Source organism: Prionailurus viverrinus, chromosome B4 (assembly GCF_022837055.1).
Source record: "Prionailurus viverrinus isolate Anna chromosome B4, UM_Priviv_1.0, whole genome shotgun sequence".
NCBI classification, from domain to species: domain Eukaryota; kingdom Metazoa; phylum Chordata; class Mammalia; order Carnivora; family Felidae; genus Prionailurus; species Prionailurus viverrinus.
This window is the reverse complement of record NC_062567.1, coordinates 79051403-79064632: the sequence shown is the minus strand read 5'-3', so window position 1 is coordinate 79064632 and position 13230 is coordinate 79051403. Positions and strand designations below refer to the sequence as shown.

The 13230-nt window shown below is 33.8% G+C and overlaps 1 protein-coding gene across 1 annotated transcript; it reads right to left on the bottom strand.

The window, feature by feature from the left end:
* Positions 1-488: 488 nt before the first annotated feature.
* LOC125170628 (olfactory receptor 6C2-like) lies at positions 489-1463 on the bottom strand. Its single transcript, XM_047867327.1, has one exon. The coding sequence runs from the start codon at positions 1461-1463 to the stop codon at positions 489-491; it is 975 nt and encodes a 324-aa protein (XP_047723283.1).
* Positions 1464-13230: the final 11767 nt, after the last annotated feature.

Sequence of the window (13230 nt, the reverse complement as noted above, 5' to 3'; positions counted from 1 at the left end):
TGAAGGGAAGGAGGATAAAGGAGTAATTTCATGTGATGAAAGGTATTAATTTTGGGTGCATTATATGTGTGAGAAAGTTAACCTAAATAGAGATCAGATTACTAGAGTGTATTATGCTAAGCGAAATAAGTCAGTCAGAGAAAGACAAATACCATATGATTTCACCCATATGTGGAATTTAAGAAACAAAACAGATGAACATAGGGGAAGGGAAGGAAAAGTAAGATAAAAGCAGAGAGGGAGGAAAACCATAAGAGCCTCTTAACTGTAAGAGAGCAAACTGAGATTTGCTGGAGGGGAGATGGGTATTAAGGAGGGCACTTGTGATGAGCACTAGGTGTTGTATGTAAGTGATGAATCCCTAAATTCTCCTAAAATCATTACTAAACTCTATGTTAACTAACTTGAATTTCAAAAAAACTTGAAAAAACAAAAAACCCTCATTAACTTAAAAGAGACAAACAGATTTAGAGCTTAATGGTTTATGCTTAGCTTGTTATTTTATTTCTGGGCTTGAATATTCTCTTACTTTTCGATACCAATGCAATTTTTTGGAAAGAATCACTGAAAGCTTGTCTCACTTGCTTGTTTCTCAGAGTGTAAATGAATGGGTTCAACATGGGAGCTATGGATGTCATTAGCACTGTCACACCCTTATTAATAGTCACTGATTCCTTTGCTGAAGGATTGACATAGATGAAGATACAACTTCCATAGGTGATGGAAACCACAATCATGTGAGAAGAACAGGTGGAAAAGGCTCTTTTCCTTTGTTGGGTAGAGGGGAATTGTAGAATGGTCTTGATGATAGAAATGTAAGATTGAAGAACACATACAAGGGTCAGAATGAAGGTCAGCACAGCACAGACAATAACCAACTGCTCTATGAGCCATGTGTCTGAACATGAAATCTTCAAGATTGGAGATGCATCACAGAAAAAATAATCAATGACATTTGAATCACAGAATTTCAAATTGAGGAACAAAGTAAGTGGTGGGAGTATGATCAACAAGCCAGCCATCCAACAGCAGAGGACTAGCCTCTTGCACACTCTGTTGTTCATGATGGTTACATACTGCAGGGGTTTGCAGATGGCCACATAGCGGTCATAAGACATGGCAGCCAAGAGAAAAAATTCTGTTACTCCAAAAACATCGGTAAAAAACACTTGAATAACACAAATATTATATGTAATTGACCTGTCACCTGTTGCTATGTTGTATAAATATCTAGGGATACAAGCAGATGTAAAAGAAATTTCTAATAAGGCAAAATTCTGTAGGAAAAAGTACATGGGTGTTTTAAGGTGAGAGTCTACTAAAGTGAGGGATATGATGGCCAGATTCCCAGTTATACTCAATATGTAAGTGAGAAATAGAAACATAAAAATTGGAATTTGAAGTTGAGGGTCATCTGTCAGGCCCAATAGGATGAAGATTGTTACTGTATGATTTTTCATCATTGACTACTGAATTTCATTCAATTTCATGTAAAATTTAGAGATATTTTATTTGAATAGAGTGGGATCAAAACTAGATGGGAATAAACAGTGACTATTAGAGCATACTAATTAACATGTTTCTTCTATAAATTAGTAACTGATATTGCTAATACTCTGGCTCCCCAAGCCTTTTATTTTATTTTATTTTATTTTATTTTATTTTATTTTATTTTATTTTATTATTTTTTTTTCAGTTTTGTGATAGATTTTTAAACATTAAAAAAATTATTCTGCCACCTCATTTGGCTTTCTTTAACAGTTTCAATCTATAGCCAAGAATAGATTTTTTCATGTAATTAGATATGACCCATATTGTAGGTGAACAAAACTATGATTTCCTCTTATATCTGACATTTCTTCTTTATTTCAAAAGTGAATATTTAAATTGAAAATTTGCTTTATGTCTTTCTTGAGGATTTGCTCATGATAAAATTTAAATGTATAACAACCAATCGCGGTTCCATCAGGCATTGCTGATCCATCTGTGGCTTGTTGCCACAATAACCAAGCATATGTCTGTTTTGTTTTGTGTTTTAACATGCATATTACACGTTGTTGGGTCACTCCTCTGACTCTTATGTTTCTCTGGTAGTATAAAATTTACACTCAGTGTCCACTGGATACATGATACAGAGAGTATTTTAATGCACAATTTATTTGCTACATGTGAAGAAACGTTTGGCCCAATGATATACAGCTGGAAAAAAAAAAAAACATTTTGGTCTGCTTAGTTAAGTATGGCAAAGACTCTAATGCCTTGTTATCATTATCACTAAGTTCAAAATCAAATTTAAAATACTGGGGTGCCTGGGTGGCTCAGTCAGTTAAGCGTCTGACTTCTGATCAGGTCATGATCTCATAGTTTGTGAGTTTGAGCCCCGCATCGGGCTCTGTGTTGACAGCTCAGAGCCTGGAGCCTGCTTCTGATTCTGTGTCTCCCCCTCTCTCTGCCCCTCCCCTGCTTGTGCTCTCTCAAAAATAAACAAATATTAAAAAAATAAAATACTGGGGCGCCTGGGTGGCGCAGTCGGTTAAGCGTCCGACTTCAGCCAGGTCACGATCTCGCGGTCCGTGAGTTTGAGCCCCGCGTCGGACTCTGGGCTGATGGCTCGGAGCCTGGAGCCTGTTTCCGATTCTGTGTCTCCCTCTCTCTCTGCCCCCCCCCCCCCCCCCCCCGTTCATGCTCTGTCTCTCTCTGTCCCAAAAATAAATAAACGTTGAAAAAAAAATAAAAAAAAATACTAAATATACTCTTCACACACCTGTCTTTACTCTCTTCCTTAGCTGTAGTGGCAGCATCATGCTGATTAAGAGCACACCTTCTGTATGTAGCAAGATCTTTATCATTCAATATCTGCCTTTCCTGTCTATGTCTGTATGACCTTGGACAATTTTCCCAACTTCTCAGGCCTTCAGTTCTTTATAAAATTGAGATAATAAGAGTATCTACCATGGGGCGCCTGGGCAGCTCAGTTGTTTAGGCAACCAACACTTGATTTCAGCTCAGGTCATGATCTCACAGTTCATAAGTTGGAGCCCCATGTTGGGCTCTGAGCTGACAGTGTGGACTCTGCTTGGGATCCTCACTCTCTCTCTCTGTCCCTCCACTGCTTGCTCTGTCTCTCAAAAATAAACAAATAACAACAAAAAAAGAGTATCTACCATATACAGTTAAAGTGATTAGAAGAGATAATAAATTTATAATAAAGTCTGATGCATGGTATGAGCTTTATGTGTATCAGCTATTATTTTTTGTACTCCTGTATATAATTCATGTGACATGAACTCAAAGCCACAAAATCCTAAGTGGGATTATGCTCTCTGTAACTCATCTTTCTCTGCATTCCTTATCGTAAGAAGAATAGATTATATTTACTGAGAATTTACTATGTGATAGGTCTTGTGATAAGCACTTTACGTTGATTATCTATCTACCCTCCGCTCCCCACCTTTCTCCTTCTACACTTTGTCTTTACTTCCCAGCCTCTGAAACTACCCAGGTTCAACTACTTATTCTATGCTATCACTTATTTGTGATTTTCACTTGCAGCATCACTTCTACTGAGAAGTTTTCTAAACTCTGTGTTAATTGACCCTTATTTGTGCTCCCATAACACATAATTGTTACTTCCATCTTAGCACTTATGGTGAGAAAGTAAGTTTGTTGAAGTCAGGGACTGTTGTCTTTTTTTCCAGATTTTTAAAATGTTTGTTTATTTTTGAGAGCGACAGAGTGTGAGTTGGGGAGGGGCAGAGAGAAAGGGAGACATGGAATCTGAAGCAGGCTCCAGGCTCTGAGCTGTCAGCAAAGAGCCTGATGCTGGAGTCAAACTCACCAACCACAAGATCATGCCCTGGGCTGAAGTTGGATGCTTAACCCACTGAGCCACTCAGGTACCCTGGCCTGGGATTGTTGTCTTTTTAATGGGATAGCTATCAAAACTAACAATCCTAGATTTATAGTCAATGGTGAGACATTGTTGTATAAATACATATATCTTATCATTTGACTACATATTCAAAGCTATCTTCTGTCATATTTGGGTTTCATCTTGTAAATTTTATATGTCCTAGTATTTAACATTGAGGATTTTTTTTTGAATTAGAACAGTTTTTTTTTTTTTTATGAATGAAGTCATGCATACCATGAAACTGTCACCTCTTTGTTTATGTTATTACCTTCCATGCTGGCCAAACTATTAACTGACATCTCTTCCTTGCTTTAGCTGTCAAACAGATAAATAGTTGTATTTTTCTTGGTATCTGTTTTGCTTTCTTGAAGAATCTGTCAATAAGATATTGAAACTGGAGGTCAAGGAATTTACATATTTGAATAATTTTCACAAACTTTTTATATTAAAATATATTATAAATATTTTTACATTTCTATGATATAAATGCACTTAATTTAATTCTATTTAATTTCAATCTATTTTATTTGTGTAACTCAAAATTTTAAATACCTCTTCATTTTTGTAAGTTATTTCAAAAATTTACCTATATTTCAATAGCTTTATGAATGCACCACAAATTTTAAATAAATTTCCAACACTCTTATGTATCTCTTTGTTTTCTACAAAGGTTAAAATGTTTGTGAAAAGCAGCTTTTTTACCAAGGTATCATCTATAAACTTTGTATTAGTTTCCTTCAACTCACTCTGTGACTGTTTAATTATATCCATGCTAAAATTACTACATTGCATCAAACACTTTTTTTTTCAAGATTATTGACACTTTTATTTTATAAAAGCTGTGGTGCCATTGGGTCTTAATTCATACAGTTTACACCATGAAATATTCACCCCTTCAGCTTCCATTTAAGACTTTCATTCTTCTGCAGATAAAGATTTCTCCCCCTAAATTTTCCATTTATGTCTCTTTAGTGCATATTTTCATATTTTTAAACTGGAGTTTAAAAACTCTGTTTGCATTGGCTTCATAGTTCTATAGTTTTTCCTCAGCTATCAAACTTTGTTTTACATATATATATATATACACATATTGTTTTACACACACACACACACACACACACACACACACACACACATATATATTAGTTTTGAGCTGGTATCTCCAAGATTTGAGTATTTCTTATAAAAATGAATAGAAAGCAATATGCTTTTCAATATCCTGGTAAAAATCAATCAACTTGTGTTGTGATTGACTGTCATTTGTTCCATAAAATATTTACTTTCTCCAGAGATTCGGGCAGAATCATCCTCACTGTATGTCCACTTTCCACAATTAAACCCCAAGGTTTACTGTCCCTGTCATTGGAAAGAAGAGATGACATTGACTTTTTTTTTTTTGAAGAGATTTGATATTCCTAGGAACTGAAAGGACACACTATAATAACTACAATAAATAAGTGAAAAGATACTCTTTTTAGCCTTCCTAATGTCCTTAATCCATTATTTCTCACACCAGTGTCTCCTAAAGCTTTACATGGTAAAATTCTCTTCCTTGCACCCTCCAGGTGGTAGCTCTTGTTCCAAAATATTTTTTCATTTATTCCATTCCTTAATGCTGTTTTTAAGAGTCAAGGTTTAAGAAAGTAGTTTTCATCTTTCAAAGACTTTTGTACTTCAAAAAAGTGCTAGGATAACTAACTTTGTCAGTATTATTATATAAATTGTCATATCAGTGATTTTAATGTAGACATACAGTTTCTCTTTAAAGAGCAAAATGAGTGTGTGGCAGAGATAACTTCACCGCATATTATCTTTATGTAAACTACAAAAAGCAGCATTAAAAATATATGTCAGAAAGATCTGTGGGTCTTTATATAATAATTCAAATATTACATCTGGTTTTGGTAAACCACGTCATTTGCTTCTCAGAAAAGTGACATGCAGATTTATCAAAGATGAAAGTAAATTAAATGGCCATTTTACTTACCCTCTGAGAGTTAATAATAGCTTCAGTTTGTTACTTAACAATGAGTCCTAAAGGCTACTTTGATGAAGAGGATCTATTAGAAAAGGTTTCTGTGGAATTTACTTGGTTCTCAGCTTATGACTCTACTTACTCTGATGCTTTGGGAAGGCTTAGAACTCCTTGGGTTTTTTCATTTTCAACACACTGAGAAGATTTTCAGACTAAGAATTTTGGTCCCCTTTATGCCTAGGAAATATTGTCTAGCTCTCTCTTGGTTGAGAGTAAAATGTTAAGATATTCCCCCCACTTGCTTTGAAGTCATTGTTATTATGACTTCTCTGGAAAGGATAAGAGGCTTTTACAGTATTAAAATTTGTATTTGATTTATTTGCTAAACTTCAAACTAAGTAGTACACAACTGAGTCCTTGGTGACCCACGATCAAACATCACTAATTAGCCTTTGTAATGAATTTGGGCAAAAATCCTAAAAGATGCAGCAGTGAGGGCAGTGTCCTCAGAGATACAAAGACAACAATAGCAACAGGCAAAGGTCAACATAACAACAGTAAAAAACCAGATAGTCAAGAAGCAGGCTTCTTTTCCTGAATTTCTTCCCTAAAATGTATAGAAGATGAAGATCACAACTCTATCCCATTAATCAAATTTTCTCAATCATTAAAAAGGATAAAACAGGAAAATATTAGAAAACACAAAACAATTAATTCTTTTTAGTATTTTAAGGAACTATATATATATGAATATTCAAAAAATAAAAATACTATTTCCATCTTCACGTTTCGGCACTTCTTTAGATGTAGATCGTACGTAGATTCATGTAAAGATAGTTTTCTTTTAATTCATGTAAAGATATATTTTATTTTCACAATAAACTTAATTGTTCATGTCATCATATATAGTTTTTACATCAAAATACTTTTTTAAAAAGTTTATTCTGAAAGGGAGAAGGAGAGCACATGTGTCAGTGGGGGAGGGGCAGAGAGAAAGGGAGAGAGAGAATCTCAAGCAGGCTAGATGCTCATTGCTGAACTGGAGGTGGGGCTTGAGTTCACGAACTGTGAGATCATGACTTGAGCCAAAATCGAGTTGGACACTTAACAAGTTGAGCCACCCAGGTGCCCCAAGATACGTATACTTTATTATCACAATACACACCTGGTTTGCTCATTCACTACTGCTTTTCATTTTGCATAGTATTTCCTTGCATTAATCCTGTGCACTTAAAAAAAAAAACTTATAGTATATGCTCTAGTAATTTCTTGAGATGTGGATTGTAATGGTAAGTTTTCTTTCATCTTACAATAATATATGACATATCAAAATTTATGCAATATGGGGCGCCTGGGTGGCTCAGTTGGTTAGGCAGCCAACTTCAGCTCAGGTCATGATCTCGCGGTTTGTGGGTTTGAGCCCTGCAAGGGGCTCTGTGCTGACAGCTCAGAGCCTGGAGCCTCTTTGGATTCTGTGTCTTCCTCTCTCTCTCCCCCCCCTCCCCCCCCCACTACTTATACTCTGTCTCTCTCAAAAATGAATAAACGTTAAAAAAAATTAAAAAAAAAATTGTGCAATATAGCAAGAGCATTGTTTAGAGGGAAATTTTATTTTAAATATATAATTTAGAGAATTTAATATATTGAAAAACCAGTGACCTAAGCATTCATTTTGAGACTCCAAGAAGAACAAACTAAGACAAAATAAACAGAAGGGAAACATAATAATAGTTTAGATCAGTTATATAGAGAATAAATATAATACAAACACAACTACAAAATGTTTTTTTTTTAAAAAGATAAACTTCTTGTAGGTATAGTCAAGAAGGGAAAGAGAAAAAAATGGAAATTATCCAAAGTGACAGTGAAAAACAGGAACATCAATAAGATGTAACAATTATTAAAAGAATAATTAAGTACACCATAAAGAACATTAGGCCAATAAAATAGTTTACATAAAATAAACCTATTAATTTCTGTTAAAACAACTGAAAACATGAGACAGAAAAAAATATAAATATTCCAATATAAGGCAAAATTATTGAATCCATAATTAGTAATATTCTCACAAAGAAAATTCAGGGCCAAATGGCTTCAGTAGTAAATTATTCCAAAAAATTAAAGAAAAAATTATACTGATTTTCTATAAACCAATTCAGAGAAAAGTAAGAGGAAGGATAATGCTCAACTTGGTTATGGGGGCATTATAACTTTCATGCCAAAATTGGAAGGGATTTTGCAAGAAGTTAAATTACAGGTTGATTTTATTTCATAATAGTCATAAAAATCCTTAAATATAAATTATCAAGTTAAATAGAGTATTATACAGAAAAGGATACATATAACCATAATGTGAGGTTTGTTACAGAAATTTTAGGTTGGTTTAACCATTGAAAATAAATATAATCTACCACATTAGTGGAATAAAAGGGAAAAATAAGGTCATCTCAATACAGGAAAAATATTTGATAAACTGCAGTTCTCATTCATTACTAAGTATTCTCAGAAAAGTAGGAATGGAAACAAAGTTTGTTTGATGAAGGGGATCTAGAAAACACGTTATTTATTTTTTTATTGAAGTATAATTGACTTACAATATCCTGTTATTTTCAGATATATATCATAGTGATTCAATATTCTTACACATATAAAATGATACCCATGATAAGTCTAGCTACCATACAAATTTATTACAATATTACTGGCTATATTCCCTATGCTGTACATTACATTCCCATGACTTATTTTATTACTGGAAATTTGTACCTCTTAATTTCCTTCACCCATTTCACCTGTCACCCAACTCCCTGCCCCTATAGTAAACAATAGTTTCCTATATCTGTTAGTCTGTTTTGGTTTTTTGTTCATTTTGTTTTTTATTTATTTATTATTTTTATTTTACAGAGAGAAAGAGCACGTGAGTGGGGGAGAGGGGCAGAGGGAGAGAGAGAAAGAGAATCCCAAGAAGTCTCCATGTTCAGTGAGGAGCCCAATGTAGGGCTTGATCCCCTCTCTGCAAGATCATGACCCAAGCCAAAACAAGAGTTGGATGCTTAACCGATCGAGCCACCCAGGCACCCCCATTTATTTTGTTTTTTAGATTTCACATATAAGTGAAATCATACAGTATTTGTCTTCCTCTGTCTTATTTCCTGTTTTATAATACCCTCTAGGTCCATCTATGTTGTCACAAATGGCAAGATTTCATTCTTTTTCATGACTGGCTAATATTCCATTATAGATATTATTTATAATATATAATATATATTAAGTGAATATGTGTATATAATAATTGTATATATGAACACTTAGCTTGCTTCCATGTCTTGGCTGTTGTAAATAATGCTGCAGTAAACATAGGGGTGCAGCATTTGTTTCTTTAAATTGGTGTTTTTGTTTTCTTCAGATAAATAACCAGAAGGAAAATTGCTGAATCTGTGGTAGTTGTATTTTTAATATTTTGAGGAACCTGCATACTGTTTTCCAAAGCAGCCGGACCAATTTACATTTCCACCAACAGTGTACAAGAATTCCCTTTTCTCTACATTCTCACAAAGTTGTTACTTTTTGTCTTTTTGATAATGATAGGCAACCTGAGTGGTATGAAGTAATAATCTCATGTGGTTTTGGTTTGCATTTCCCTGATAATTGGTGAAGTTGAGCATGTATCTTTGGCCATCTGTATGTCTTTGGAAAAATGTCTATTCAAGTTGTCTATTTTTTGACAGGGTTATTTTTTTTGATATTAAGTTGTGTAAGTTTTTTATATATTTTAGATATTACCCCCTTATCAGATGTATGGTTTGCAAATATTTTCTCCCATTCAGTAGGTTGCCTTTTTGTTTTGTTGATGGTTTCCCTCACCATGCAGAAGCTTTTTAGTTTGATGTAATCCCATTTGTTTATTTCAGTTTTTGTTGCTATTGCCTGAGAAGACTGGTCTCCCCCCCAGAAATGTTGCTGAGACCAATATCAGGAGTTTTCCTCTAGGAGTTGCATGATTTTACGTCTTACATTTAAGTCTTAAATCCATTTTGCATTTAGTTTTGGAATTGGTGTAAGATAGTGGTCAAGTTTCTTTTTTCTTTTTCTTTTTCTTTTTTTTGGCACATGCTCTCTAGTTTTCCCAACACCATTTAATGAAGACTATCTTTTCCCTAGTATATTTTTGCCTAGTATATTTTGTCATAGATCGATTAACCATGTGTGTGGGTTTATTTCTGGGCTTTCTATTGTATTCCATTGATCTTTGTGTCTGTTTTCATGCCAGTACCACCTTATTTTGATTATTAGAACTTTGTAATATAGTTTGAAATCAGGGCATTTGATACCTCCAGCTTTGTTCTTTCTTTCTTCCTTTTTTTTTGTCAAGATTGCTTTGGCTACTTGGGGGCTTTTGTGGTTCCATACAAATTTTAGGATTCTTGGTTCTAGTTCTGAAAAATGCCATTGGTATTTTAATGGGGATTACATCTAATCTGTAGATTGTTTTGAGTAGTATGGACCTTTTAACAATATTAATTTTTCCAATCTATGAGCATGATATAGTTTTCCATTTATTTGTGTCATCTTCACTTTCTTCCATCAGTGTTTTATAGTTTTCAGAGTACAGATCTTTCACCTCCTTGCTTAAATTTATTCCTACATGTATTATTTTGAATATTGAAAACTTTTCTGTTTAGTTGGTGAATATGACAGGATGTCCACTCACTCTATTGCTATTTATCATTGTATTAGGGAGTCTAGACAGGCAATAAAGTAAAGAAAAATAACTGGTCATTATTTGCATATGATTTGATTATGTGTTGACATATTCAAAAGACCTTACAGGTAAATTTGTGAAGGTTGCTAGACAAAAATCAATATTCAAAAACAATAGTTATCTCTAATACTAGCAACAATTAGAAAATAAAAAATTTAAAAATTCATGTAAAATAACCACATATTATCAAATGCTGAGGAATGAATCTATCAAAATACCAGTAATATTTCCTTTTTAAAAAATTTAGCCTTTGGTTATTTTTTTTTAAGTAAATTTATTTTTGAGAGAGGGAGAAAACATGAGTGGGGAAGGGCAGGGAGAGAGGAGAGACAGAGAATCCCAAGAGGCACCACACTGTTAGTGTGAGCCCCATGTGGGGCTTGACCCCAGGAACTGTTGGATCATGACCTGAGCTGAAGTCAGATGCTCAACTGACTGAGCCATCCAAGCACCCCAGAAATGCCAATAATATTTCTGTCAATGATGTGTAAAGCCTCTATACACTTAAAACCGAAGTATTTTTGAAAGTAATTAAATATACAATTGGGACTGGCCTGTACCATATTTTAATGGATTAGAATTCTCAATGTTATAAAGATATTAATTTCCCCCAAATTGACCTACCGGTTCAAAGCAATCTTAAAATCACTGAAGAGAATTTTTTAATTGTAGAAATTGCCAAGGTTTGTAAAGTTTTATGAGAAACAAAGGGTTGATAAGAGCAAGGTAAACTTGAGGAAGTAGAAGACAGTTTGAATTACACTACTCAATATGAAAACTTATTATAGAGCTACTATACACAGATTATTATATTATTGATTCAGAGATAAGCATATCAATGGAGTTAAAAATGATGAAACCTGAAAAAGATTCACTCACATAACGATTGATTATGACAAAATTGTCACTGAATGCAAGGAGAAAAGGGCAATTTTTTAAAGAAATAATTGTTATTTAATATTCTTATGGAAAAAAAAGAATAGTTTCCTATCTCAAACCATTGAAAAAAACAATTTCAGATAGGCCATTAACCTTAATTTGTAAAAACTGTGAGTGAAATTTATGGAACATAGTTACCTATTTTCTTGAAAATACCTTTTTGCTGAAAGTGTTTCTCTGGTGAGGCTTCCTTGAATCAAAAAGAATTTTGGGTCTAATTAACAGAATTTAAATTCTGAGTCCACTACTAACCAGCACTGCTTAACTATCTGAAGCATTCCAGTTGAAATGTGATGTGAGCCACATATTGAATTCAGAATTTTCTAGTAGCCATATTATAAATAAATTAATGGTATATTTTTATGTAATCAAGTATATCAAAATATTGTTTCAATGTGTCATCAACACAAATTTATTTTTGATCTGTATCACAATCAAGTTCCTTGAAATGTCATTATAATTTTGTTTTATACTTGCTTGTTTCTCAAGGTGTAAATGAAGGAGTTCAGGAAGTAGTTCCGAATAAAGGAAGCAATGAGAACTATCACGCCCTGATTAATGGCCACTGTTTCCGTGCTTATTGTTTAATATAGATGAAGGTACTGGTTTCATAGGTTTCATTTGAGTTGTAGTCATTTCTGTGCCTAGTTTAGATACATTTCATGTTATTTACCTGTTTTCACAATCTTCCTAATCATTTTAGTATCTCAAGATCCAACGTATATATTTATAGATAAAGGTATAGAAACAAATACAGAGGCGGATATATAACCATTTTCCCTACAAATTTACTTGTATTTTAAGAACTGTTAGCACTTTTAGTTCAAATTAACCTGTTAGTCTGTGATTGCTTTCAGGATTCAAAATTGTAGGAGCCTACATGTTATAATTCAGCTTCTGCATTAAGATACAAACATTTGTCATAGCTTCCTTTTTTTTTTTTTGCCTAAAGATATTTTTGTTGTTGTTTGTAATTGTGACAGGTGAAATAAAATGGAGTAATTTATGTTAAGGCATTTTAAAATGAATCTGAAAGGCCATTAAGCAGGTGGGCTATGTGCATATCCTCACCAGGTAGAACCAGGAACTTCTGAACAGGGCCAAACCCTAAATACTTCAAGGACTCTGCAAGAACATTTATAACTTGCTATAGTAATGGAAATTTACTTAGTGATGGCCTTAGCAATCAGTTATGTTTAGCCAAGATTAGTTTTCTGCTGCCAACACCAATCAAAATTTTTGAAGACAATTTTTACAAGCCTTCCCTTTTTGGTTTTAAAACCCCCTGACTTTTGCTGCCTAGTGGGATATTACTTGGTTTGCTGCCCAAATCTGTGTACTTGAATTGCAAATTTTTGATCCCAAATACACCCTTTGGCTTGACTATTGCCTCCTGTCAATTTTAGGTTGACAGTGATGTGAATAGTTTATTTAATGCACTGGTCACATATCCCTTCTAAAATGTAAGGCATTAGGGGCAAGAAATTTTCAGGTTTCTATTCTATCTCCAGGGCTGAAATGGTGTCTGGCATCAAAAATACTCTTGAAAGCTAGAACTGGAAAAGGCAATAAGCACAAGTACTCTATCCAAAATATGCAATGAACTTGTTGGTTCTGCTTATTTTGTCTTATTTTGTTTGC